This window comes from Trematosphaeria pertusa, assembly GCF_010094035.1.
Source record: "Trematosphaeria pertusa strain CBS 122368 unplaced genomic scaffold BU26scaffold_13, whole genome shotgun sequence".
In the NCBI taxonomy this organism is placed as follows: domain Eukaryota; kingdom Fungi; phylum Ascomycota; class Dothideomycetes; order Pleosporales; family Trematosphaeriaceae; genus Trematosphaeria; species Trematosphaeria pertusa.
The window spans coordinates 922,413-946,268 of record NW_022987224.1 but is presented as its reverse complement, the minus strand read 5'-3'; the positions used below and the strand labels follow the sequence as shown (position 1 = coordinate 946,268).

The following is a 23,856-nucleotide window of genomic DNA, read 5'->3' as shown; positions in this document are numbered from 1 at the left end:
GTAGCTTTCTAGTACTAAATTAGCTTTAAAGTATTTATCTATCTAGCTATTAGGTTATCTATTATATCTAGTAAAAGAGATAGGTTCTATACGCGCTAGCTTAACATAGAGGTTTTTTCTAAGAGTCTAAAGGTGCTTTAGGTGTACTAGAATGTAGCTACTCGCTCTAGTATTAATTAAACCTCTAAGCTTAATTATAAGACTATTTATAGATATTTAGTAAAGTAGAGTAAACGTAAAACTACTAAATAGCTTTTTGCGTAGATTTATTACTCTAGTAGGTAGCTCTAGAGAGAAGACTTCTTCTAGAGCTAGACTTTTTCTAAGTTATTAGATTTATATTCTAACGTGTTATTCTTAGATACTTATAGCTCTGCGGGCTCTATAGGCTTCTTCTCTAAATTAATATTCTTAATAGCTTTCTACGTAGTAGAGGCGCTTAGGTAATTATAGCTTATATAGCTAGGTTACTAGTATTAGAAGTAGGTAACTAGCTTTCTAATTACTAGAGCTTTATTAGAGGTTAGTAGAATACCTAGTAGAGTAGCAGGCGCGTAACGCAGCGTTAACGCAAGTACGTCGCGTTTTTTAACCTTTCTAGTTATATAAGCTTCTTCTTAGGCAAGCTCTCTAGTAAGGTTTTAAGTAAGATCTATATATTAATTATAATTATAAGTATACTAATATTAGTAGATACCTATCTATATACGTAGGTTTACTAGAAGCTTCTTATAAAGCTTCTCTACCTATTAGTCTATAGAGAGCTAGCGCTTCTATACTAGGTAGAAGAAATTAATCTAAAAGCGCGCGAAGTTAGTAGTATTTTAGTAATATAGCTTCTAGAAATTATAATAGATATTTAGCCTTTTATATAGGTTCGCGTAGCTTCTCTCTAGCTAATTAAGTATATATTTATAGAAGATCTACGTACTACTATTTCTTAGAGAATATAGAATTATAGAGAGAGTTTAGTACGCGTCTTTCTCTATCTATATATATATATATACTATAATAGTTTTCTTAGTATTCTTAGCTATCTCTTCTAGGTACTAGTTATAATTAGCTTAAAGCTTATCTTATAAGCTATCTCTCTATTACTTAAAGGTAATAACCTTACTATCTAATAGTAATAGAGAGTCTAGAAACTTAGTAAAAAGCCTTATTTAGCTTTCTAAATATTACTTAGTTACTAGTAGTATAGTAGGCGTATACGTAGTTAGATAAGAACCTAGAATTAAGTTATCTAGTAATAACGCGCTAGTTTTACGTATACGTAGTGTCTAATTTATAAAGTACATTATACGTTAAGTTAATAGAGTAAGTAGCTTTTAGCTTCTAGAGTAGAATTATAGTTATACTTATAGCTATTAAATCTTTACTAAAGTAGTAGCTTTTTTCTACTATAAATTCTAATACTCTCTATATATAGTATCTTCTTTAGTAAATACGTTAGTAGTAATCTAGTAATATATATAGGTTTATTATTTAAGTACCTAGCGTATAAGTAGTTAGCTAACTAATTTGTTAATAATTTTACTTAGCCTTTCTAAGAAAAGCTCTTAGAGCTTCTTTCTAGAGGTAGAGAGAGTATAAGAGCTATCTACTACTAATAAGCTAGATATCTCTAAGCTCTAGCGTAGTCGTGCTAGCTTCTATTTAAAGTTAATATTCTAATTCTTATTAGTTATTATATTATATTATTAAACAAGTAATTTATAATAATAATATTAGTTTAAGTAACTAGCTAGTAGGTTCTTAGCCTAGAATTTAAGAATTATTAGAGTAAAGAGGTACTATATAACTAGAGTCTTACTACTAGAATTACTTCGCGAGAGTTTATCTATAGTGTTTAAGTAGTTTAACTTAGGTATAGCTTCTTATTTAAGAAGTAAGAGTATATACTACTAGCGTAGTAGCTAATTATTAGCTCTACTAGTAGAGTAGAGAATTATTAATTTTTAAAATAGAGAGAGGTTTCTATACGTAGAAGTTCTATAGAAGTTCTTTTATACGTAGAGCTCTTATAGCTCTCTTTAGCTTACTACTAGTAGTATCTTTTCTACTATCTACTAGATCTACTAGTAGTCTTATATAGTACTAGAGAGAAGTAATTAATTAATACGTTAATAGATTCTTAGAGTAAGTAACTAGGCTCTTATAGCTCTAATTCTTAGTATAGCTATTAGTAAACGCTTCTTATAAAACTACTTAGTTTAGCCTAATATTATACTACTATCTTTAGCTAAAGAGGTATTAACCTTTAGATAATATAAGAGCTAGCTTTATAGTTTCTACTACTATACGTACGCTCTAGAATACCTAGCTAGATAAGTTAATTATAGGTAATATAGTCTCTACAAGCTATAAGAATAAAAGCGATAAGTAGAGTAGATTAGATTAAATTTAGCTATCTAAAGATAAGAAGTAGAGAAAAGGCTTTAAGAGGCTCTATATATAGAGATGCTAAGCGCTAAGACGCTAGGCTAGGTTACGTAATAAGATTACGTAACCTAAGGTTATATAACTTAAGATAAATCTCTAAACTAGACTATTATACTAAGAAATTGTAGAGAGTTCGCCTATATAGAGTCTTTCGCCTATAAAGTATATTATACCTTAATTATATTATTAAAGTTAGATTACCTCTAGAATTCTTTGTTATTAACGCGGAGTCTTAGCATAACTCGCTTTAGTTAATAGTTAGCAGCTAGTGCAGCTATATTATCTAGAGTAGGTATTGTAGCAGAATGTTAGAAAACTTATTTAAGAGTAGGGCTAGGCAGACGTAGTAGATTCAAAGAAGAACTAAAGAGAGCTAAGGGGTGCAATGCTAGCTAGTAAGGGTTGTAAGACGTAAGCGTACAATGTCGTGAGCAGAGCGCTGAGAGACATCCCTTAAAGCTTAGCTCCCGCACCCAGCACCGTCCACGCCATTCTTAGTGGTATGCTTATTGCGAGCCCTAGGAACTTGGAGGTGATTTCGCATCGCAAGGAGGACAATTTCTGGGGTGGTTTCGGTCCTGGGCATCAAGAACCCGTGGCAGGTCTCGATAGCTGCCACTTGCTGGCACACAGAGTGCCTGGTCCGGGCGTGCCAGGGCTGCAGTGCATCGTTGATAGCCGTAAGCGTAGTGGTGGCTGCAGCCTGTGCGTGCGGACTCGAAATCACTCGCTACAAGCTTGGCTTGCTTATCCTCGTGACCTTGATTAGTTACGCTGTAATTATTATATAAGGCGTGCACTAACCTCTTGGGGATCACCTGCCCCTCGCCAGCGCCAAGCCTGGAGCGCCAACTTCGCGCCAACAACTCCTGCATCCATCCTTCGATCCCGTCATCATATGTCCAGCGCTGCACTGCGCGTTACGCTTCTCTCTCTCCATGCCTATGACTCCGCGACCCAACCACAGGCGCCAACCCACAGCTGGACCTCGAAAGAAGAACCCCATCATGAAGTCCACCCGGCGCGCTGGTACTTCTCGGCCGGCCCGCACCAAATGGAAGCGCCCGCAAGAAGACTCTGAAGCCGAAGCCGACAAGCCAAAAGGTGTGTGCCCCGCAAAACAGCTCCGAAGACTCCCTTCCTCCCGACACGAGTTCTCTGAGAACTTGGAAGAAGGCTCTAATGCTGAAGCCGACGAGCCAGAAGGTGTGCGCCCTTTAGAAGAGCCCAAAGAACTCTCTCCCCAGCCCCGGCCTGTCCAACTACCTTCCACCTCTCCTGCGCAAAGACGCAGAACCCTACGCCTCCAAGGTGCCGATCCTATCCAGACAACGCCCGACTCCGTTCAGCACGTGAAGACTCGAAAGCGACCTCGAGAGCGACCTCGAGAAGACGAAGTTTCACTCCCCCGCCCTTCGCCCGAGCCGTTTCTAAAACGAGTACAAACATCAGTTAACGAACCGCTCAAGTGCAAGACAATTAGTGAGGCTCGGGTTGGCTACTGGAGGGAGACCGGAGCCTGGCCGACAGAAGAACAAGAGGCAACAATGGATCGTTTTCTCAAGCTTGTCGATCATGCGCGTGCAAAGAAACGATCGCTGAGCCGTAAACGCTCAAACGCCTCAGCCTCGGAAACAATCCCGACACAGAGTACGAGCAGCATGTCGCGGGATCAGAAGTGTGCTCCGTATAGGCATCCACTGTTTCAACGTCAACTCAAAGAGTGCGGCAGCTTTATGGATGATCACGAACTCGGCATTACACCGGAAAGCGAAAAACTTTGCCAGCAGCTCCTGAAAGAACTACAGCCAGCTCCTCAACATACTCTTTTCTCCGATGATGAACTGTTCAAGAAGACGTGTAAAAGGATCAAGGGCGAGAACGAGACAAAAGTGGTCCGCGATATTTCGCAGCTCATTGTGCCGTCAGCTGAGATACTCGCTGACAAGGGGGCCACACACCTCGCCATTCTCCGAGAGACTACCAACGCATGCTGGACCAATTCCATCCCTTTCATCAATCCTCCTGGGTCTCGTTCTCGTTCCGGACCTCGACCGCAGCCAGATTTTGGACTTGGGTTCGATAGAGATGCTTTTAATCCCGAACAGCTGCGAAAGCTTCAACCATTTCTCGGCGACCTCCTTGCCGATTCCTCCTTCTTTGCAGCCACGTATCAAATGTATTTTCCATTTCTTACCAGCGAGGTAAAGTGCGGAGACCGCGAACTTGATGTTGCTGATCGACAGAATGCTTACACTCAGTCTGTCATCTTACGCGGTCTGCACTTACTTTTCCAGCTGGTTGACCAAGAGAATGAACTGCATCGGGAGATTAATAGCTTTTCGATATCTCATAACGACGAGGATGTGAGAATCTGGGGCCACTACGTCGTAATTGATGGAAAAGATGTCAAGTTTTACCGGCATTTAATCTCGAAGTTTATTTTCGCGCCATCCGGGGAAGGGGATCAGAGGTGGAAAGCCTACAAGTTCGTCAGAAATGTTTACGACTTGTGGCTTCCCAAGCACTTTGAAAGAATATGCTCCGTCATCGACATGCTACCGGCTGATTTGAACTCCGATGTCTCCGAGCAGGACCTGGCCTCTTCACGCTCAGGACTATCCCAACAACTTGAAGATTACAGCTTCGTCGATGAAGGAATAATACCGAATAGCCGACCAAGCCTCCGGCCAATCACTCCGGACACCACGATCAACGCTGGGTCCGGCAACTCCAAGAAGACAAAGACGAAGTAACGACTTGCACTCACCATTCACGTCGGGCTCGGCTGTATCTCTTGCGTCAGATATCCCACACCAACTGCGAATCCAGCGTAGCCGCATAAGCAGTAACGGGTATCCAGTGTTTGTGACGCAGGCGGCAGTACCCTCACTATCTACAATCGACGAGAAAGGAGTGGGACTATCGAACAGGATGGATGTTACTAAATGGATCGATTAGCCTGCAGAGGCTTGCTTGGGCGCTACGCAGTTGAGCAAGAAGTTCGAGGGTGGCCGATGTCGAGCTGACTGGAGGGTTTATCTTTGCATTCTCCTTTAAATAGAAACGTCCTCGCCTACTCATTTATTCTAAGCGCATCGTTCACTTCTGCAACCTCGTGCCGGTTAACACTGTCAACAAAGAACCACAAATTAGCTTCTTGAATTAATGTCTAGAAGACGGAAACATGCTCACAATTTAGTTCTAAAAGAAACATTATGTTACGATCACAGGATCGGAAACAGAGATTGACTGGCCAGGCCGGAGGACACGGCAAGCCAAGCCCGGGATCACGGGACGAGCGATCACATGGGATCACGTGAGAATTACGGGAATAATTAGGGTCACGTAATGTAGATTAGATAAATTAGAGGCGTAATCTAGTAAATCTAACTCTAATCTATAGAATTTATAAGAGCTAGAAGTCTTAGTACTAGATCTAGCTAAGATAGCTTATATATATAATATACTTTACTATTAAACTAGTTACTCTATTAAATAATCTAAAAATACTAAGTCTCTACTAAAAAGCTACTATTTTATTTAGATTTCTTTAACTCTAAGCTACTTAAAATAAATCTAGATAAGCTATCTAACTTATCTATATTATCTTTAACTATCTAGTACGTTTATATATTATACTCTAGCTTACTATAGCGTCTATAGTATTACTAAGCTAGCTAGCTATTATATACTACTACCTCTTTACGCTACTTTTTACTCTTATTCTAATCTATAGTTTTTCTTTAAGTAACTAGCTATAAGCTAGCTTTAATTATAAAAGTAATCTCTTTCTAAATCTACTTTCTTTTACGTAAATTACGCTTTTTTTTCTATACGTTAGCTACTTAAAGCTAGGTAACTTTAGACTCTATAAGTACTAGCTAATACGCTATTATCTTATTACCTTTCTTAAGCTAATTAAGTAACTTAATAATATAAGTTAGTAATAAATTAAGGTACTACATAATCTTTTATTAAATTAGAGTTAATTATAACTTTAATTTAGTAGAATTACTAGATATTTTATACTTCTAGGTAGTAGTATTATTAGTAGAGAGTATTAGTATACGTAATTAAACTTTAAGCTTTAATACTACTAAATCTAGATTAAATAGAGCTCCGATGAAGATGTTGGGTCGGAGACGGACCTGACCGATTTCGACGACTACTTCAGTGACGAGGAGGACCAGGATCACTCTCCAGAGTACTACCGTGGCGTTGAGGACGCGGTCCAGGGTTCCGATATCATACAGACCGACTATGCGGAGAGTACGACGAAGCATTTGGATGCGATTAAGCGCCATTGGTATCTGTAAGCATCTCACCTTATCTGGCGCGAATGCCATAACACCGTGTCAGAATTCCCGTCGAAGTGATGGACTCACGCCGTGCAGATATCGCGCCTATGTGGGAAGGGACCCGAACTTCAAGTGCGTCGACCTTGGCGCCCTCAAAAGTTTCCTTGACTGGAAGCTGGGGCGTCGTCGAGATGAGAATGGAAGGCGTCTCCGACGAACGAAGTATGCCGCCTCCCTGAACCTGTATTGGAAGAACTTTCGGCTCGTTTACGAGCGGGCGACGGGAGAGAAGATCGATGAGAAGACCACCCGCCAGATGCATAAGGTGAGAGTCCCTTCTGCCCCGTTCCTGACCGGTGGGTGCTGACATGGCCAGGTTCTGCGTGAGCTTGCGAAGAAACATAAACTGAGCACCCAGAAGCGGGAGAAGGCCCCGATGGACGCCACGGATGTTGCGAACGTGGCACAGACGGCCCTCGTCAGCATCGATATCACGTTCACGCTTGGCCGGCAGCGGGTGGCCACCTGTCTGTTTCTTCAGATGGGATTCATCACTGCAAATCGGCCGCAGGCGATCCTAGAGATCCGCTATCGACACATCGTCGTCACCCGCGTCCGCGACCCTCAGGGCGGACCCACCCGAACCGTCCTGGAATTCTCCTACGAGTTTACCAAGCAGTTTCTTGGGATGAAGGAGACGTATGGCCCCTTCGCGGACCCCTCCTTCGTGATGCGGACTGATGAGCGATCCCCGATATCATCTACGATCCCTCTCTCCTCCTCAGTCCTCACGCCTTCCTCCTCGGCCTCCTTCTCCACGACGGAGCCTTCCTGGAACCGAATCTCACTAGCGCCGGGCACTTGAGCCAGCTCGAGGTCCCGCCCGGGTGTAACTCGATGCCGGTGCCTCTCGATCCCAGATTGGATGACGTCCATCTCTTCCGCCAAACGGAGTCCACCCCGTCCGGGTTCGGCATCTCGACGAAACCACTCTGCAGCTCGACGATCCGGTCATGGATGAGGCGACTGGGTGAGATCACTGGGTTCAAACAGGTTGCACGCCCGTACGGTCTCCGATACGGGGCTGGGAAAGCGTTTGACGATAGTAGTACGTTCGGGGAGAGCCATGGTCTGCAATCAAACGCGCTAATCGGAAAACAGAACATGTTAGCGACGAGCTACGAAACCTGATCATGATCCACGCCGACGCACGGACGTTCCTCAAGCACTACCTGTCGAGACGAGTCACGGCGGATCTCCAGGCCGTCGTCCGGGGCATGGAGCCGCAAGACGACCTGATGCGCGCGGTGTGTCGGATGAGTCGATGGATTGATCCACGGCGGCCGTGGAAGCTCACGCCCGATCAATCCCGATCAGTGAACGACAATGAGAACATCCGGCGCTGGATGGAGAATCGCACTCGACTCCGCCGCCGACATGGTCGACGTCGCTCCGGCGCGGCTTGGGAGGCGTGTGACCGGCTGACCCGCCGGATAAATAACGAACGGCAACGACTGCGAACCGCGCTCCTAGCCGACATTCGGAGCCGCTGGGATCAAGAGCAGGCCGTTCGGGACATCAAGCTGCAGTTATCCGGCGTGAAGATCGAGGAGGTCGTGGAATCGAAGCTCGAGACGCGGAAGAGGACCCCGGAACATGACCGCTTGATCCAGGCCGTCCTGACACTTCCGGGGAAAACGCTCGACGAGGAATACCGCCGACGGAACGCGGCGATCGACGCGGTCGCAGCCTACTGCGCCGTCGAGGAAGGGAGGGTCATCCGGCGTTCGGCGTCCTCTCACGGTCAGGCAACGGCCGTCAAGCGGGAGGAATCGGATCCACTGGAGCAAGCGTTGGAGGCCGCCATGGTCTCTGTCTACCGGGAGAAGCGCCCCAAGGTCTGTTTCCTCTGTCTCGGGAACCAAGAACTCCCGGTGAAGGATCGCATCTATTCATTCTATACCCCCGGTGACCTCAGCAAGCATTTCAAGCGCAAGCACCTTGGCGCTCTCAAGCCCCGCCAGAAGGTCGACTGCAACGTCTGTCGGATGACCCTCGAACATAAGATGCATCTGCAGCGTTTCGTAGGATGACCAACTCCATATCATCTCTCCGAGCGCTATCTTTGCTTGGCCTTCCCACTCCTTTGAGATGGTTGCCAGGTGCTTCCACGATGCATCGTGAGTAAGGGAGCAGGGTGTTGCTATCTGTTCGGCTCAGCACATCGCCGCCATCGCGTCAGTTCAATGATGGCAGGGGGTTCGAGGAAGTAGTAGATGCCGTAGGGGCGGTCTTAGAGATTGACACATCCGCTCCGTAATATTGATCCTGCCTAGGCTACTTGGGTATACGCGGGGTCTTATGGACTAAGTATCAATCTCTCTGTTGTTTCGTAGCTACGTCGGATGGGTAGCTACATCTCACGTTTGTTACATATTTCATCTTCCTCCTCGCTTTCAGTCAACATCTATGAGGTACTTGTACCTGCGTCAGAGCATGTGATTGTGAATCAGAGGACACATTTGGCCCCTTAAAGACATGGAGTGGTATGTGCCGTAGGGGTGTATGCCGGAAGGGCATAGCCGGAAGGGCATATGCCGGAGGGACACACACTGAGGGGATATGCCATAGGGGCGTATGCCGGTGCAATTGAACACCTCTTAGGAAACTCTTCGTGTGACCCACTGGACCACTTTTGGGTCCATTCGTAGCACTACGAACCGTTCCACTACGAGGTATTCCGCTACGAGGTCTTCCACTACAACTCGTTCCACTACGAGCTGCTCTACTACGGGATATTCCACTACAATTCGTTTTACTATGAGCTGTTCCACTAACTTACGAAGTATTCCACTACGAGGTGTTTTACTACGTTCTGCCACATTGGGTACCTAGCAAAACATGATCACTTGAGTCTTTCAACCGTAGCCTCCAACATTTCGAGCCGCTCATCCATGCGTCTCCAATCACTTTCCTGTTCGTCAATCCCGCTGCCTTGATCATCTTTGCCACCAGATGCGGTCTCCATTCCTTTCCTTTAATTGACAGATTCTGGGGACGACGTACCTCTACCCGATATTACGATTCTTATTTCAAGGATTGCATCCCTCGCTGTCGGTTTGTTTGAGTGCTATTCTACGTATCTTCTGTCTGTCCATCTGGAATGCAATCATCCCTCCCTCCACTAGTCTGCTTCATTCTCCCTCCATTGAAATGTGCCGGCGTCATGATGATTGCCGGTGGATAGAGCCTTTCCTTTCGAGAGGTCAGTACATGTCAGCATCGAGGGAGAGGAGGAAGACGTCAATTCCAGAACGCCATAGTTCATGGACCTTCCGTTGGACCGTCCTCCTTTTCTTTCGACGGTTTTTGCTGGTTTAAAACCGGTTCGTGTGAAGTGAATAGTAAACACAAAGGCTGTTGTTCAATATTCTGTCTGTCCCCCTTCTCAAGGGGGAGGCGGCTGCCGTTATAAGTCGCAAGGGTGAGTCACTCATGTGAGTCAGACACATGCTAGTTACACGACTTGAGACATCTGCTGCCTATTTCCCGACAGTTTTCATTTGCGACTCGTTTCGACGAGGTCCTCTTCGATGCCATGCTCTGCAGGTTCCTACGACGTGAGTTCAGTTCCGACCTCAGATATCAAAACAGGACCGTTGAAACCACCGGGTACGATTGAGATTGAGGCCACTTCGGGCTTTTGTTATGATAACATTCTATTCCTGTCTCGTGATAACTTTGGGACAGAGGTGACCATTTTCAGACCCCGGGGACCATTTTTGGTCCAGTTCCTGGGGACTGGTTTTGGTACCCTGTGGTCTGACTGCACTTGACTTCGGCACCACATCTATTTTCAGTTCTGAGCTTTTTTTGGAATCATCTTGACGCAAGACTGGATAAAAATGGATACAGAAATCCGCCATGAGAGTTAGGCGCCTGAAGTGACTCAGGAAGTTGACTGTGAACGTCGGCTCGCGCTGGGTGAATCTACGCAGCCGCCCTGCGAAACCTGCGTGGGAACCCGCCACCCCTCATTTACGCGATAGTCGGCGGGACTCCCAGCCATACCTACAGCTTGCACCTCTAGCATCTCTGATCTGTCAATTCTTTCACAGACAATCTCTCTCTCGACTATTCGTCGCCATTAGCCGCGATCTCCTCTTCATCGAATGACGAGAGAACACCTCATGTCTTGAACCGATCGACCTGACGAAGGCGTCCCAACCCAGGAGCCTCCCCCCTTTCCTTCTCTTCCCTCGCCGGCGGTTCAGTCCTGTATTAATGTCCTTACGTAGAATGACGACTCACAACATTGCTTCTTGCTTTCCGAAGAGAGTGGAGTCATGATGTGCTTCCCCGACGGCCTGCGGACCGCAAATATTGAAAGGCCACGTACAGCTCTTGGCATGCTGGGAATGAGGACGCCCGGTCATGCCAGGTTGCACTGGAACTTCATCAAGTTTTTTCTGTAACCGCGAGGTGTGGCGATATGGTACTGAGTCGGTTCCATCTCTCTCGTGGGATTTCTCCGTCACTCCGGTGGAAACCATGGAATTCATCCATTCCAGCTTTCTTTCTTCACCGTCCGGGTCATAAGCTTGCCCCTCGCTGTGAGGGTGTCTGCCGTGTGACACAAAAACGTCGGGAACATGGCTTGCAGAGTCACACAGTACCAGTGACATACCTCGAGAGGCCTGTCTCCAAACCACCGACGCTGGCCGTGTGGATTTCTCTCTGGGAGAGGAACCCACAACCGACCAACAATGATGGTACGTTGTGGGACTTCAATCTTGGCGGGTATGGATGTATCTGCAGTGATCATAAACCTGCAATCCTCATCGGATCGATGCAGTCCCGGCGGTTGGAGATAAAAGCAATGCTCCTGGACATTCCATTGAACAACCACGCTTCTGCGTCCATCTTCCCACCAACCTCAACCCCTTGCCGGACTTTCTCGCAGTCGACCAACGAGCCTGTCAATCAGCCACGCATAGAGCAATGGGATCAGAAACCGATCTATATCAGTCATGTCCTTGGTTCTCTATTGGCGGTACGTAGTGTCCCTGTGCCCAGATATACATCGACTTCCACGTATCCGCAAGGAGCGTATGGTTACAATCACGACCAACTCTATCAGTGTCGGCAATCCGAGCTCGATACGGCAACTGGATATCAACTCGCCGAGCCATTCTATGTGGGACTGCCGTATGGTCTCAACCAGCCGCTGCAAGTCAACACCCACTAAGCAATCCGTCGCCTCAACTATTACTGAGCAGCGGCTCACTCCTTCCTTTCGATGGTGAAAATGCTCTGGAGCCCACATGGTATGGGTTCGTGCATACCGCCCGGGATGCAGCAATGGTTGTTGAAGCCTGTCTCGACGGAACCTTGATCCAATGTCCACGACGACCTTATGAACGAGAATGAAAGCACGTCATCAAGAGCGGATCCGTGTTTGTGTACGAGGCACTCGCGTCAGGCATCAAGAGATGGACGGACGGCCTGACTTGGAGTCCCAGCCGGATCAATGATAACTTCTTCGTGTATCGGGAGCTGAACGACACCGTTCAGCAGGGATCGAGGAGAAGGACGGTCAAGCGTTTCGGCATGACGAACTCGAGAGAGGGACGAGAAAGGAACTTGAACGGTGCATTTGCCGACGCGATTTCTAGGGCGTCCAGAAATGAAGACAGGCCGTACATCGGTTCCTGACGGATTCGTACGACTTCAAGCCTGGAGGACTGGTGAAGAAGACGATCAGTTTCATGGTGGGAACTACACCCACCACGTCATCTGCTATTACACCCTTGAAGATGCCAAGTCAGGGGGGCTGGCTCATCCTCCTCAGGACACTACTCTCGCGTACACGCAACCTCGTCCCGAGTTGCGAGGACGATACTTCAAGGCCAGACCTCATCATCCGGATGACAAGCTTGCATCCCACCAGGCAATGCCGCCATACCCCCAGCAGCCCTACCATGCCGTCATGGTGCGACAATCATATCTATCAACTCAGGGGACGATGGTGGAGGGGCAGTGGCGATGATCATATGCGTTTAGATTGTAGATAATGGACCTGCTAATCACCACGAGATTCTGAAAGTTCTTGCGGATATGGCACAAGACCACAAGTGTCTACCTAGATATGCCTCTATTACGAGGAAGGGTCAATTAGCCCCTTGAATGTTGGCTGGGGAGGGCTGGTTTTGGTAGATAGATTTATGATGAATTTGACAGAGTATGCGGATCAACAGGAGAAGTGGGAGTCTTTCGCATCCATCCACTGGCACTAGACTCGAACCGCCGGTTTCCGTCCGTTCGTCACGACGAACGAGAACCCAGATCCTGCATTTCGTCGCCCTCATCATCCTGACGGCTCAACACCCTCTCTGTTGGTTCCAAACCGGTATGTTTGGGGTGAATAGTAAATGCAAAAACTATGGTTCAATATTCAGATGAGTTGATATATCCTCACCTAGATACCGAGCAGTGGCACGATTTCCAAGCCTTCTAAAGCGAGTGTGCGAACTTGGGGCCGATGCAGCTGGAGTAATGCTGTTGCGCTTGGCCAAAGTCACTTGTATAGGAGCTCACACATCACAGGACGGTCAGTCAAGAGAGCTAGCTAGAAGGACCAAGCTTGGAAGAGGGAACATTCTGTGGTAGAAAAGAGAGGTAGCATATTGTGAAGGGTTTGGCTGAGACCGCCGGAACTTGGGATACCTTGGCAGAGTGATGATGAGGAATTGTTATAGAACGCTTGTGTGGTGTGTCGAATGTGAAGTGTCAGAGTCCTAGAAATCAGGCATAATCAAATCTTGCCCGATCGCAGATTGCCGAATCGTTTCACCAGATCAAGGTTGACGGTGAGCATCATTGCCTCTGACGAAGTCCTCTGACGTATAGAATGCAAGGTTCTAGTCCTTGATCTTGTATTGGCACTATAGAAACTTCCAGCATGTCGTCTACTCCCCTCCACTCCAGTACCGGCCACCGTACATTCTTCGGCGGGTCCCGCAAGATTCTCTGCCGCGGTCGACTCACGAGTCCCCCGCTTCTGAGAGCGATTCTGGATGAATTGGACGAGGTGGTTTGGCACAAGGCGGCGCCACTGGTTACCAAGTCCACGCCTCCTCACTGGCACTCGCCTGGAAGGCTCAACGGTAGTGCGAATATGCGGGACCTAAAAATATCCGGGCATTCGCAGGGTGTCTGGAGCGTCCTCCCACTCTCCGTGAATGCATTCCAGTCCACTTGTTCGTCCGCGCCCACATGCGTGTATTCTCTTGCCCTTTCAAGCATTCAATCGTCTTGAATGAGAATGGGCCCTTCGCTTTGTGACTCCTTGCGGTTTCGATGATGCTGGTGGATGTCTCTCCTTGGGAGGGTCCCTTTTCCTTCTTGTCACCTTCGGCAAAGTCCTTTGCTTCTGCCGACTCGGCCGCTTCAACGGTTGCGATGCTGGATCCTCTCCGTTTATAGCCTTCACGGTTTCAGAGAGGGTCGCGGCGCCTTTGGACTGTCGTTCTCTTTCTGCGATCCGAGCGCTGCGCCGGGTAGGTAGAGTCGGTTTGGAGATCTTGGAAGACCGAGTCAAGGCCCGAGATACGTCCTTGCCAGGCCTGGCCCTGCGAGTGGCCGAAGACTTTTCGCTGCGCAGCCCTGAACGAATCGAATGACGGGTCGAACGTGTCATTTGCCGTGCGGTCACCCGATCCCGTGCTCCTACAGGGGAGGGGGATTCCTCATGTTTCGTGCGAGGAGTTGTATCGGTATCTTCGTTCCGCGGTTGCTGTTGCACGTTGTCAACGGGTTCGGCTGTAGCATTTGATCTGTTGCTCGCGTGATCGTCATCGCCCTCTACGTGAGGCGTTTGGGTCGGTTGAGTAGATGCAGGCGGTGCTGGATCGGGGTCGTAGCCAGGGAGAAACCCGAAAATTTTGCTCCAAGTCGGACCCCGGCGTTCACGGGACGATGGCTTCGGTGGTGGTGTTCGAGGCGGTATCTCCTCCATCGCATCGATCTCGGACGGGGTGAAGTCCATATCGTTCGGGTCCGCAGGCTCCGGTGAAGGGGATTCGTGTCTCCATTTCCACCCGGGCAAGTCACCCCAGCTCTCTTTCCAGTCCCCCTTGTCTTTCCATCGTGTGGTTACATTCTCCCGTGCCCGAAAATAGTTATCGGGGTCCGGATCGCGTGTCAGTCTCACCTCTTCCTCCGCGACCTCAAGTTGCCATACGTACCACGGCCGACTCGTGATGAAAAACTCCCGGTTATCCACATGGACGTCGGTTGGATGGTCAGCGTCCGAAGGTTGCAGGACAATCGCCTCGTTCCAGCCGCCTTGTCTCTCGAGGTGCAGTCGAACCGCGCGCTCAAACGGGGCCTCCTCATCTCGCGAAGGCCACCTGATCCTCCGTACCTCGTATGGTTGACGATTGTATTCCCGGTCCACGTACGACTGTTCGCGGTCCCACTTCCACTTCCAACGGGTTTCATTATCTTTGGGTCCAGAGTGTACGCGGGCTGGGATCCCCCATTCCGGATTCCACACCCCCAAGCGTTCCCATCGCTTCTTGATGCTGTGTCTGATCATGACGTCCAGCCGTTGTTGCCCAGGACGCCCGATCAGATCGGGTCCACGGTAGAGCGGTTTGTAGTTCGCATCCCGTCTGCCCCATTCTTCACCGATCCGAGTCTTCTCTTGCCGGAATTCGTCGTTGTACCGATGGTGTGGACGATAGTGCGCCGCTTCCCATCCGAACATGCGAATCTCGCTGTCATTCAACGGCTTGCGAAGGAGCTCGTCCACATCGACGTCGGCGTTTGCGACGCGTGGGAATGGGTCAGGAGTGGGCAGTTCCGTGCTGCCGCCCGATGAATATGGCGGAGGTGGATCGTCGGCGTCGAAGCGATGCCTCCGGCCTTCGAGGAACGCTGGATCATCCTCCATTCGCTGGAGGGTCGGCATAATCGCGTTCAGCCGAGCGTGGTTGATATCGCGGACGGAATGCATCGTCGTGTGATGCTGGAAAGAAGGCTTGAAGTGCGGAAAGGGTGAGCCAAAAGGAAAAGAGCGATGTTTTGGGTGGCGTGGGAGCGGCACGTGTCGCGTTATTTCCGGCCCCCGCTCTCGCTAGGCAGCAATTCGCCCTCCAAGCGCCCGCCTCACGTTTCTTGTCTAGCTTGGTCTGCTGCATGTTGAGTTGAGGGGCGCTGTCGTCCAATCGACAGCATGTGGACGGGTGTTTCCTCGACACTTTTTTGATGTGGTGTTCAGGTATATCCTTCGCTGCCGGCTAATGTTTTCCTGCGCACTCTTCATCTCCTCGGACTGCTTCCCAATTCAAGGCTTCCAAGAGTCCCGTTTGCACACGCTGCTCTCCTATACTCTCTCGTTGCTAAATGTGAGGAATCATGCCACGCCAGACGCCTGATCCTCAGACCATCTTTCACCTCGTGCCGGCCAAGAAATCGGTCAAGGCTCGCGAGATTCTTCTCCTTCGGGATAACGAGTCCTTCGTATCACTCTGCCCAGAAGCCAAAGGAGACGAAGCCGAAGACCAATATGGTCTTGAAATCGGCTACCACGTCCGCAAGAGAACTGTTCCCCAGGTGATCACGGAAGTCGGACGGGATGCCGATCTCATCTTGCCCGGAAAGAGCATCTCCCAGGTCCACTTTTCCTTCGAATTCCATCCGGAATCCCGCCAAATCATGTTGTGCGACCGATCCCGACTTCGCAATACGAAGATCCTTCCAGTCGGCTTCAGGAACGATGGAGATTTCCGCCAGGTCGTCTTACAGCCAGGCACTAAATATTGCATTAGTGCTGGCGGCGAGCAACTGAACCAGTATATCTTCGACTTAGTGTGGCCCGAGAAGTCAGCGGACGTGTTACAAGAGACCGAGAAGGAATATCAGAGGGCTGAGGCATCGGCGCAGAATCCTCGCTATGCTCGAACCATCGAGGAAGGGCCCACTGAGCTTCCCTCGTGGTACAATACCCGTCTCCACACGCCGACCGTTGGGGCGGTCCTGCGGACGACCGAGGGCGAGTTTTTAGGGAAAGGAGCGTTCGGCGAAGTGCGTAAGGCCGTCGATCTCGATTCGGGGTGCTTCATCGCGGTCAAGAAAATGAAACTGCCGCCTAAAGTTGGCCCTTTCCCGTCTCACGAAGAGGACACGTTGCGGCGCGAAGTCAAAATACTCTCCAGTATTTCTCACGTATGTCCATGCACACGTTCTCTTTGATGTTGGACTCTGACCATGCGTGCAGAAAAACATCGTCGAATACTTAGGCTCGACAGGCTGGGATACCGGGACTGTACATGTCTACATGAGCCTCAAGGCCGGAAACGTGTGCGATTTGCTCGAGAAATCTCCGAACATAGGTTATGATGAAAAGATCCTTACGCGGCTCCTACATGAGATGCTCGAGGCGCTGGATTACCTGGCCTTCCGAGGCTGGTGTCATCGGGATGTCAAGCCCGAAAATATTCTGTACACGCCATCCGGCAACGAGGGTTACGTTTTTCAGTTAGCTGATTTTGGTCTTGCCAATCAGCAACGGCTTGCGAATACCTTCTGTGGCTCGCCGCTTTACATGGCTCCTGAGGCGATGTACCAAACGCGCCGTCAGTCTCCCAAAATGGATGTCTGGTCCCTCTTTGTCGTAATCGGTGTCGTGACGCAGGCGGGAGGGCTCCATGACCCGACGTTGGCCGACTACGGAGAGGTGTTACCTCGTGTTAGAGCCGCAGCGGCTCAACACGCAGCTCTTAGCCCAATGGCTCAGGAAAACCCGGAGACGCGCTCGTCTGCGGCTCAGATGCTCGTCAAATGCTTCGACGGCCAGGGATTGAGCACTCCACGAAATCAGGTCGGGCCAATGCCGGACCCTGCAAGCATGTTGGCGCAACCACAAGCCTCAGAACAGCGCGAACCTGATCCAAGGTCGAAAGCTCCAAAGCCCAGAGTTAAGAGACCAGCAGCCGTCGATCTAAGAAGGGCCAACTACAAGTATGCGCCACGCAAACTTCCAGCGAACCGCAACGACCCTCAACGAGATATCCATCCAAAGGTGTTGGCCGAAATTGAACGGCGAGGAGAATCTTTGGGGTTGCAGCTGTTCACTTGATATGTATCGTTTGCTCTTACATACTTCTATCGCTTGTCTTTTCTTCTACTCGGAAACTTCCTAAGTTTTGACGGCGTTGAGTTTCTTTGGCTGTTACATCATTGATTTTTCCTTCAGGTTAATCTGTTTCTACTGTTTCGCGGGCTGGAGTCGGCATTCATTGGGTATCTCGAAGAGTCGGAAGAGCTTGTCTGATGGTGGCCTCGCGGTCCTCTGGGCGTGCGCACGAAGATGTGAAGCGTGCCAGAGGGATTGAGGTTGACTGCTTCAACGCGGGTGTCGATCTGGAATTCTGGATCGACTTGAGTACCCTCTCAATAGTGCTGCGGAGACCTTGCGGCTCCTGCTTGGCTTTGTATAGAGCATCTCTGGTCGCGACATCTGGTACGCGGACCTGGACTGTGAGAATCTCGCGAGCCTTATCCGATTTCTTGGCCGGTACGAGGTGAAAGATTGTCTGAGGGTTGGGCGTCTGGCGTGGCATGATTCCTCACATTTAGCAACGAGAGAGTATAGGAGAGCAGCGTGTTAAGTGCGCACTGCGCAGGATAATTTCGTACGTGCTAAAGAGTCGCACGAAGTGATTCGCACGATAGAGGGGTGCGCACGAAGAGGTTCTCACGAAATAATTCCTCGCACGAGTTTCCCGTCGTGTTCTTCCCAGCCTTTAGGGTTCCTCCACAGCAAGCACGATGGTTCGCCTTGTGGCGATGCCCGAATGACACGATCTGTATGCTCTATCAACAGTTGCGCCCTTCCCAACCTTTGGGTTTCTCCGCTGTCGGGCGACGGGTCATCCTTGTTGGTGACTCCCGCTCGGGCTCCTGCGTTATGGTAGACATGGCGGAGATCTGGATGGGAAGGTGTAGGCAGATGGGAGGGTTTGCGAAGGGCAAGAGGTTGTCGAGCCTTTCACCGACCACCGAACAAAAACGTTCTGTTTACGTATCATAGACCTCATCGTTTTCGGTATTCCTGTAAGGTCCCTCTCGGTCGTTCGTTCCTCAAGATGCAACCCTGAGCCCTACCAGAACGGCTAGCACGATCGGAATCTTTGACAGCGGGCTAACATGATGTCCTGGAGTGACTCATCTGTAGGCGCTCGGCGGCGATTTGTATTGGCTTGGGTTTGAGGGCTTGCCCTCAGCGCAGCACCAGCCACATGTACGTCATACGCCCTGGCGGATATGTGGCGCTGTTGCTGAGTCAACCAGCGCGCACAGCTTGTGAATCCGCGACCAGTCTGCGCAACGGCAATCAAGCTACCTTCGCTATGGGGCATAACTCATCGCTATGTTTATGTCGCAAACTCCTCTAACAGCGCATCAGAATATCACACCGCCTTCTAGCTTCACAGACCCGCCGTTGACGCCCCCGCCGACCGACGAGAAGCCCTTTGCTCATGCCCGCACCGCCGCCAGCGCTCTATCCCCACGACTCTCCGCGTCCACTTCTCGCAGCCCGACTACGACAGCAATGACAACGCCATCCCCTTCGCCCATCCCCCTACCTTGTGTCTCCCCAAGAGCCTTCATCGCCGACCAATCCCTCTCTCCTCGAAGCGAAAGCGAAAGTGAGAGCATGCGCCTGCTGAAACAGTTCCTTCAACGTCCCGCCCGTCTTACCGTCCGAAACGCCAACCCATCATATGAGACGACTACCGACAATAAGGAAACAAGGCACAGCATCTGTGACACGAGCGGGGGCTGGTGCATATGCTTTGGGATGAGGGAGGACAGCAAGTGCGACTTGTGGGGAGCGCCCGTTATCAAGAAAATGGTGGGATGAGGTTTGAAGAGCACTTAGAATGGCGGTGAAGAGACTGTAAGTTCTTTCTTTAAGCTATTCATAGTGATACAGAATCATTTGTTTGACCGGTTCAATCTCGACTTTCCGTCATTCCAATAGTGCTTCCATCCGGGTTAGTGTAATAAAAGCTCCCGTCCCTAGCGGTGCGGAAAGGTCTAGTTCTCCGCAAGACTCTCCTCCAGGATAGCTTTCAGCACATCTTCTGCATCCCTGAAGTCTCCTGTCCAGCAGCCCTTGATCACACTCCCGCATTTGAATCCCTCGACATGCGGAAATTCCTTCCGTTCAAATTTTGCCGTAGCCTCATCATCTGACAGGTCCACATATGGCTCGCGGCTAGTCATGATATAGTACATAACCGAACCAAACGCAAAAAGGTCAGTCTTTATATTAGGAGGGTCCCGCCAGTCTCTTGGGAGGAAGAACCGTGTGCTTTCCATAGCTCCGCCGTCTAAGCTTCCGAATAACGATCCAGCAAAATCGCAGAGTTGGACGTTAAGCTGTTCGTCCAGGAGGAAATTGTTTGGGTGGATGTCGCAGTGGATAACGCCTTTCGAGTGGATGAATGCGAGCGCCTCCGCCGCTTGCGTCATCCACTTTTGCCGAAGTTGTAGAGAAATGTTATCGTGTTCATGTTTCGATATATAGCTACAGATATCGCCATTGAGGGCCCGTTGAAGAAGGATTCCGTGTTCATGTTTGCCCAGGTAGTTGACGATTCTGTCGTGCTGCCCTAGCGCTGAAAGAATAGAGTGTTCGACATTGAGACTGTTAAGCGCAACGCGGTCTTCCCTGTCGCGTACGTATTTGAGCACAGTTCCGTCTGGAAGGAGCCCTAGACGTGCAGTATTTCCGCCGGAGAAGAACTCTGTCACACCAGGAGGATACCAAGGCTCAAGGTATCTAACCTTGACCATTGGATTGGCCGGGTCAACATGGTATTTGCCATCCTCTGGCACCGGTGTGCCATCAGTATACGTGGCCATATCTTAGATTTCGCTTCTGCAGCAACAAAACGAAAAGACAGGTTCACAAGCCGGCAAGCAGTGAACAACGATAGGCTTTATAGAACGAACGAGCTTTTAGAAAGCAAATACCGCCGATCAGCTTTGAAGTATTAGGTGGCACAGCCCTTTCGTTTGTACGCCTTTCATTTAAGCGATCACCAAACGGAATTTCTTCAGAGGCGATGCTAGCGCCGAGTTAGCGCCGCAAAACCAATCAGCACGCTGTTCCCAGTCGAAGTCTAGTCCTCGCCCGACGATGGCGCCATGCCGCCCAAAGCTCTGGCCATCGCAACGCTGGCGCTTACCAGGAAACGACTTTGCAATAGACACCAACAACTCGGCAACCTTTGTGTCAGCTCGAAACAAACACGCAGATGAAGCGGAGAGTATGAAGATTAGAGTCTCGTCTAGGATCCATTGGCTCCCAAACGAAGTGAACGGCGTTTGCCTCAGTTTAACTCCGCTAAGCGCTGTACACCACAACCTCGTTTTTATACATGGTTAATATTTGGAGACAAGACGTTCGTGCACATGCATTAAGATGCGTATTTAAAGCAAGATCTTTCTACTATATTTCTCTTCCATTCCTCATTCTCACCGCTCTGTCTCTGATATTTGACTATCAAACGGCGTCAACATCATCTCTCATTTCCTGCCTAAATATGGTCATATGGCCTTCACGGATGCTGCTGGACTCACCTCCTTCGCCGCTGCGCCAGCTTCCCTAGAGGGGTCAGAAATCCGACGCGAAAGAAGGGCCTGACGACGCCCTGGCCCAGTGACATTTCGGCATGAAAAGGTTGACGCCACTCGAATGGTATATGGGTTCGTGTAGCGGGTATCACCGTCCGCGAGTCACGATGATATCGCCCTAGGATCGGGGAGGGGAGAAACTTGCGGAAAGGTGGAGCTCGTTCCGACTCTTGGAGAAGAGAAATCGATGTACACGAGGTCGGTGGGGTACGGGTTGGAGCAGTCAATTCGACGTAGACGAGCAAATGGATGAAGTAGACTCAATCTTTAGAGGGTCAAAGAGGGCGATGACTGTGGGAAAAAGGTCTCATTAGCACGTAGGAAGTGGAATCGAGCTTAGGGTTGTGTTGGGCTCATGCGGCACTTGCCTCTTCGCATCGGCTGAGGTGCCTGATTGCGGGAATTACTGGGCGCAGCTTCAGCTGTACAAAGGATTGCAGCAGGCGGGGAGTCAAGAGAGGGTGAAGGGAATGAGGGAAGAAGAAGGGGAGGCCGATGCAAAAGCCAAGCGATCCGCGGAGGTAAGGTTTTCCCGAACCGAGGCGCTATACCTGAAGGGGGTATCATTAAGTGGATACACAATAGAACACAGATCTCGCTCTGTGGGCGTGTTCGTCAGATACAGAGAATATAAATCAAGAACTTCAATTGTAGGATAAACTATCTGTGCCTTCTGCTACGTATACACAAGCAGATCGCAAGCAAAGGACTGAATGGCCAAGGACTGAATGGCCAAAAGCCGAACCCTGTGTTGACGGTGAGATGCAAGTCCTTATTTCTTTTTCCTCTTGAAGTTGCTTGACTCAGAGTGAATCGTTGTGTCTGGGGTGATTTGCTGGACGCTTGGCTGGCTGTCCGGTATCGCTCCTTCATCGGCTAAGCGGTAATCTTCAAATCGCTGGGACAGTCCTGAGCGTGATGACGCTCGTTCCAGATCCGGAAATTGAGGTTCGGGCTGATCGGAGACTTCGAAATTCAAGCCAGCGGGTAACATGTCGATGGCGGAACAGATTCTTTTGAAGTGCTCGGGAAGCCATATATCGTAGACGTTTCGGACAAAAGTATAGGCCGTCCACCTCTTCCCTCGATCCAGTTCCGTATTCTTGATGCTGAATTCGCCAATTGGGTGCCGATAGTACGTGGCGTCTCTTCCATCAATAGCAGCATAATGTCCCCAGATGCGTACGTCTACATCGCTGTGAGAGATTGAAAAGCCGTTGATTTCTCGATGAAGCTCTTTCTCGCGGCCCACAAGTCGAAAAAGCTCTACTAAATTCTGTAAAGCAACAGTCTGATTATGAGCGTTCTGTCGATCGGCGATATCCAGTGCGGACGCTCCGCATTTTACCTCGCTGGTAAGAAATGGAAGGTACATGTCGTACGTAGCCGCAACATAGGAGCAGTCTTCCAGTTCATTACCAATAAAAGGCTGGAGCTTCTGTAACTGTTCTCGGTTGAATGCTTCTCGCTTAAACCCAAGACCGTAGTCTGGCTGCGGACGCGGTCCGCAAAAAGGGATGGCGTTATTCCAGCCGGCGTTAGTAGTCTCTCTGAGAATCTTCAGATGCTTAGCGCCGCGAATTGCCAAAATTTCGGCAGGAGGGACAATGAGCTGTGCGATATCGCGGATCACTCTGGTCTCGTTTCTGCCTTTGATCAATTCCAAAGTGTCTTCGAACAGATCATCATCGAACAATGTATGTTCTGGTGGCGACTGCGACGCTCTTAGAAGCTTTTGGCAAAGCTCTTTGCTTTCGGCGGTGATTCCCTCTTCGTATTTACCCATGAAGCTACCGCGTTCCCTGAGTTGACCTTCGTACCGCGGATGTTTGTACGGAGCACTCTTCTGTTCTCGCGGTTGCTGGTCGCTCGGTGTTCGTGTTAGGACTGTTTCCGCGTTGATGCTGGCATCCGAACGCTTGCGGCGAAGGGAAGCCGATGATCTCTTTCTTGCGAGCGCATGATGGAAAATGTCTCGAAAACGATCCATTGTTTTCTCTTGTTCTTCTGTCGGCCAGGTTCCGTTCTCCCTCCAGTAGTCAACTCGAGCCTCGCTGATTGTCTCCCACCCAACCTGTTCGCCGACCGAAGCTGCAGATGTCCGTACTCGTTTTGGGAGCGGCTCGGGCGAAGATCGGAAGGGTGGAACTTCACCTTCTTCTCGAGGTCGCTTTGGCGTCTTCGCCTGCTGAACGGAGTTGGGTGTTGTCTGGATGGGATCGGCACGTTGGAGGCGTAGGCTTCTGCGTCTTTGTGCAGGAAGGGTGGGGGGTAGTTGGACAGGCCGGGGCTGGGGAGAGAGCTCTTGGGGCTCTTCTGAAGGGCGCACGTCTTCTGGCTCGCCGGCTTCAGCAGAGTCTTCTTTCAAGTTCTCCTCAGAGAACTCGTGTCGGAGCTGGTT

The 23,856-nt window shown here is 49.6% G+C and overlaps 11 protein-coding genes across 11 annotated transcripts; 7 read left to right on the top strand and 4 right to left on the bottom strand.

The window, feature by feature from the left end:
• The first annotated feature begins 3,302 nt into the window (after window positions 1-3,302).
• Window positions 3,303-5,538, top strand: BU26DRAFT_522295 (uncharacterized protein). Its single transcript, XM_033829752.1, has one exon. The coding sequence runs from the start codon at window positions 3,381-3,383 to the stop codon at window positions 5,196-5,198; it is 1,818 nt and encodes a 605-aa protein (XP_033680198.1). The 5' UTR covers window positions 3,303-3,380; the 3' UTR covers window positions 5,199-5,538.
• A 122-nt stretch (window positions 5,539-5,660) lies between these two features.
• Window positions 5,661-8,905, top strand: BU26DRAFT_542511 (uncharacterized protein; the record flags this gene model as incomplete). The annotated part of the gene is made up of 6 exons (XM_033831652.1): window positions 5,661-5,761; window positions 6,563-6,757; window positions 6,840-7,068; window positions 7,120-7,442; window positions 7,529-7,851; window positions 7,905-8,905. The coding sequence occupies 6 exons, from the start codon at window positions 5,661-5,663 to the stop codon at window positions 8,834-8,836; spliced, it is 2,103 nt and encodes a 700-aa protein (XP_033680197.1). The 3' UTR covers window positions 8,837-8,905.
• A 2,026-nt stretch (window positions 8,906-10,931) lies between these two features.
• BU26DRAFT_508504 (uncharacterized protein) lies at window positions 10,932-11,428 on the bottom strand (the record flags this gene model as incomplete). The annotated part of the gene is made up of 2 exons (XM_033827084.1): window positions 10,932-11,019; window positions 11,055-11,428. The coding sequence occupies 2 exons, from the start codon at window positions 11,426-11,428 to the stop codon at window positions 10,932-10,934; spliced, it is 462 nt and encodes a 153-aa protein (XP_033680196.1).
• A 517-nt stretch (window positions 11,429-11,945) lies between these two features.
• BU26DRAFT_578924 (uncharacterized protein) lies at window positions 11,946-12,633 on the top strand (the record flags this gene model as incomplete). Its single annotated transcript, XM_033834437.1, has 1 exon — window positions 11,946-12,633. A coding segment is annotated over one exon (228 nt), but the record flags the coding sequence as incomplete, so codon positions are not given.
• BU26DRAFT_578914 (uncharacterized protein) lies at window positions 12,045-12,669 on the top strand (the record flags this gene model as incomplete). The annotated part of the gene is made up of 1 exon (XM_033834436.1): window positions 12,045-12,669. A coding segment is annotated over exon 1 (240 nt), but the record flags the coding sequence as incomplete, so codon positions are not given.
• A 2,052-nt stretch (window positions 12,670-14,721) lies between these two features.
• Window positions 14,722-15,822, bottom strand: BU26DRAFT_462997 (uncharacterized protein; the record flags this gene model as incomplete). Its single annotated transcript, XM_033825110.1, has 2 exons — window positions 15,224-15,822; window positions 14,722-15,154 (listed from the first exon to the last, which is right to left on the bottom strand). Coding segments are annotated over exons 1-2 (972 nt in total), but the record flags the coding sequence as incomplete, so codon positions are not given.
• A 641-nt stretch (window positions 15,823-16,463) lies between these two features.
• On the top strand, window positions 16,464-17,331 carry BU26DRAFT_386088 (NUAK family, SNF1-like kinase; the record flags this gene model as incomplete). Its single annotated transcript, XM_033822637.1, has 2 exons — window positions 16,464-16,973; window positions 17,026-17,331. Coding segments are annotated over 2 exons (816 nt in total), but the record flags the coding sequence as incomplete, so codon positions are not given.
• Window positions 17,332-17,352: 21 nt separating this feature from the next.
• BU26DRAFT_434010 (uncharacterized protein) lies at window positions 17,353-17,886 on the top strand (the record flags this gene model as incomplete). Its single annotated transcript, XM_033824053.1, has 1 exon — window positions 17,353-17,886. The coding sequence occupies one exon, from the start codon at window positions 17,353-17,355 to the stop codon at window positions 17,884-17,886; it is 534 nt and encodes a 177-aa protein (XP_033680191.1).
• Window positions 17,887-18,904: 1,018 nt separating this feature from the next.
• Window positions 18,905-19,762, top strand: BU26DRAFT_78368 (uncharacterized protein). The gene has a single exon (XM_033836339.1). The coding sequence runs from the start codon at window positions 19,180-19,182 to the stop codon at window positions 19,672-19,674; it is 495 nt and encodes a 164-aa protein (XP_033680190.1). The 5' UTR covers window positions 18,905-19,179; the 3' UTR covers window positions 19,675-19,762.
• Window positions 19,763-20,804, bottom strand: BU26DRAFT_78367 (kinase-like protein). The gene has a single exon (XM_033836338.1). The coding sequence runs from the start codon at window positions 20,679-20,681 to the stop codon at window positions 19,851-19,853; it is 831 nt and encodes a 276-aa protein (XP_033680189.1). The 5' UTR covers window positions 20,682-20,804; the 3' UTR covers window positions 19,763-19,850.
• A 1,423-nt stretch (window positions 20,805-22,227) lies between these two features.
• Window positions 22,228-23,709, bottom strand: BU26DRAFT_386315 (uncharacterized protein; the record flags this gene model as incomplete). The annotated part of the gene is made up of 1 exon (XM_033822640.1): window positions 22,228-23,709. A coding segment is annotated over one exon (1,482 nt), but the record flags the coding sequence as incomplete, so codon positions are not given.
• Between the last annotated feature and the right edge of the window lie 147 nt (window positions 23,710-23,856).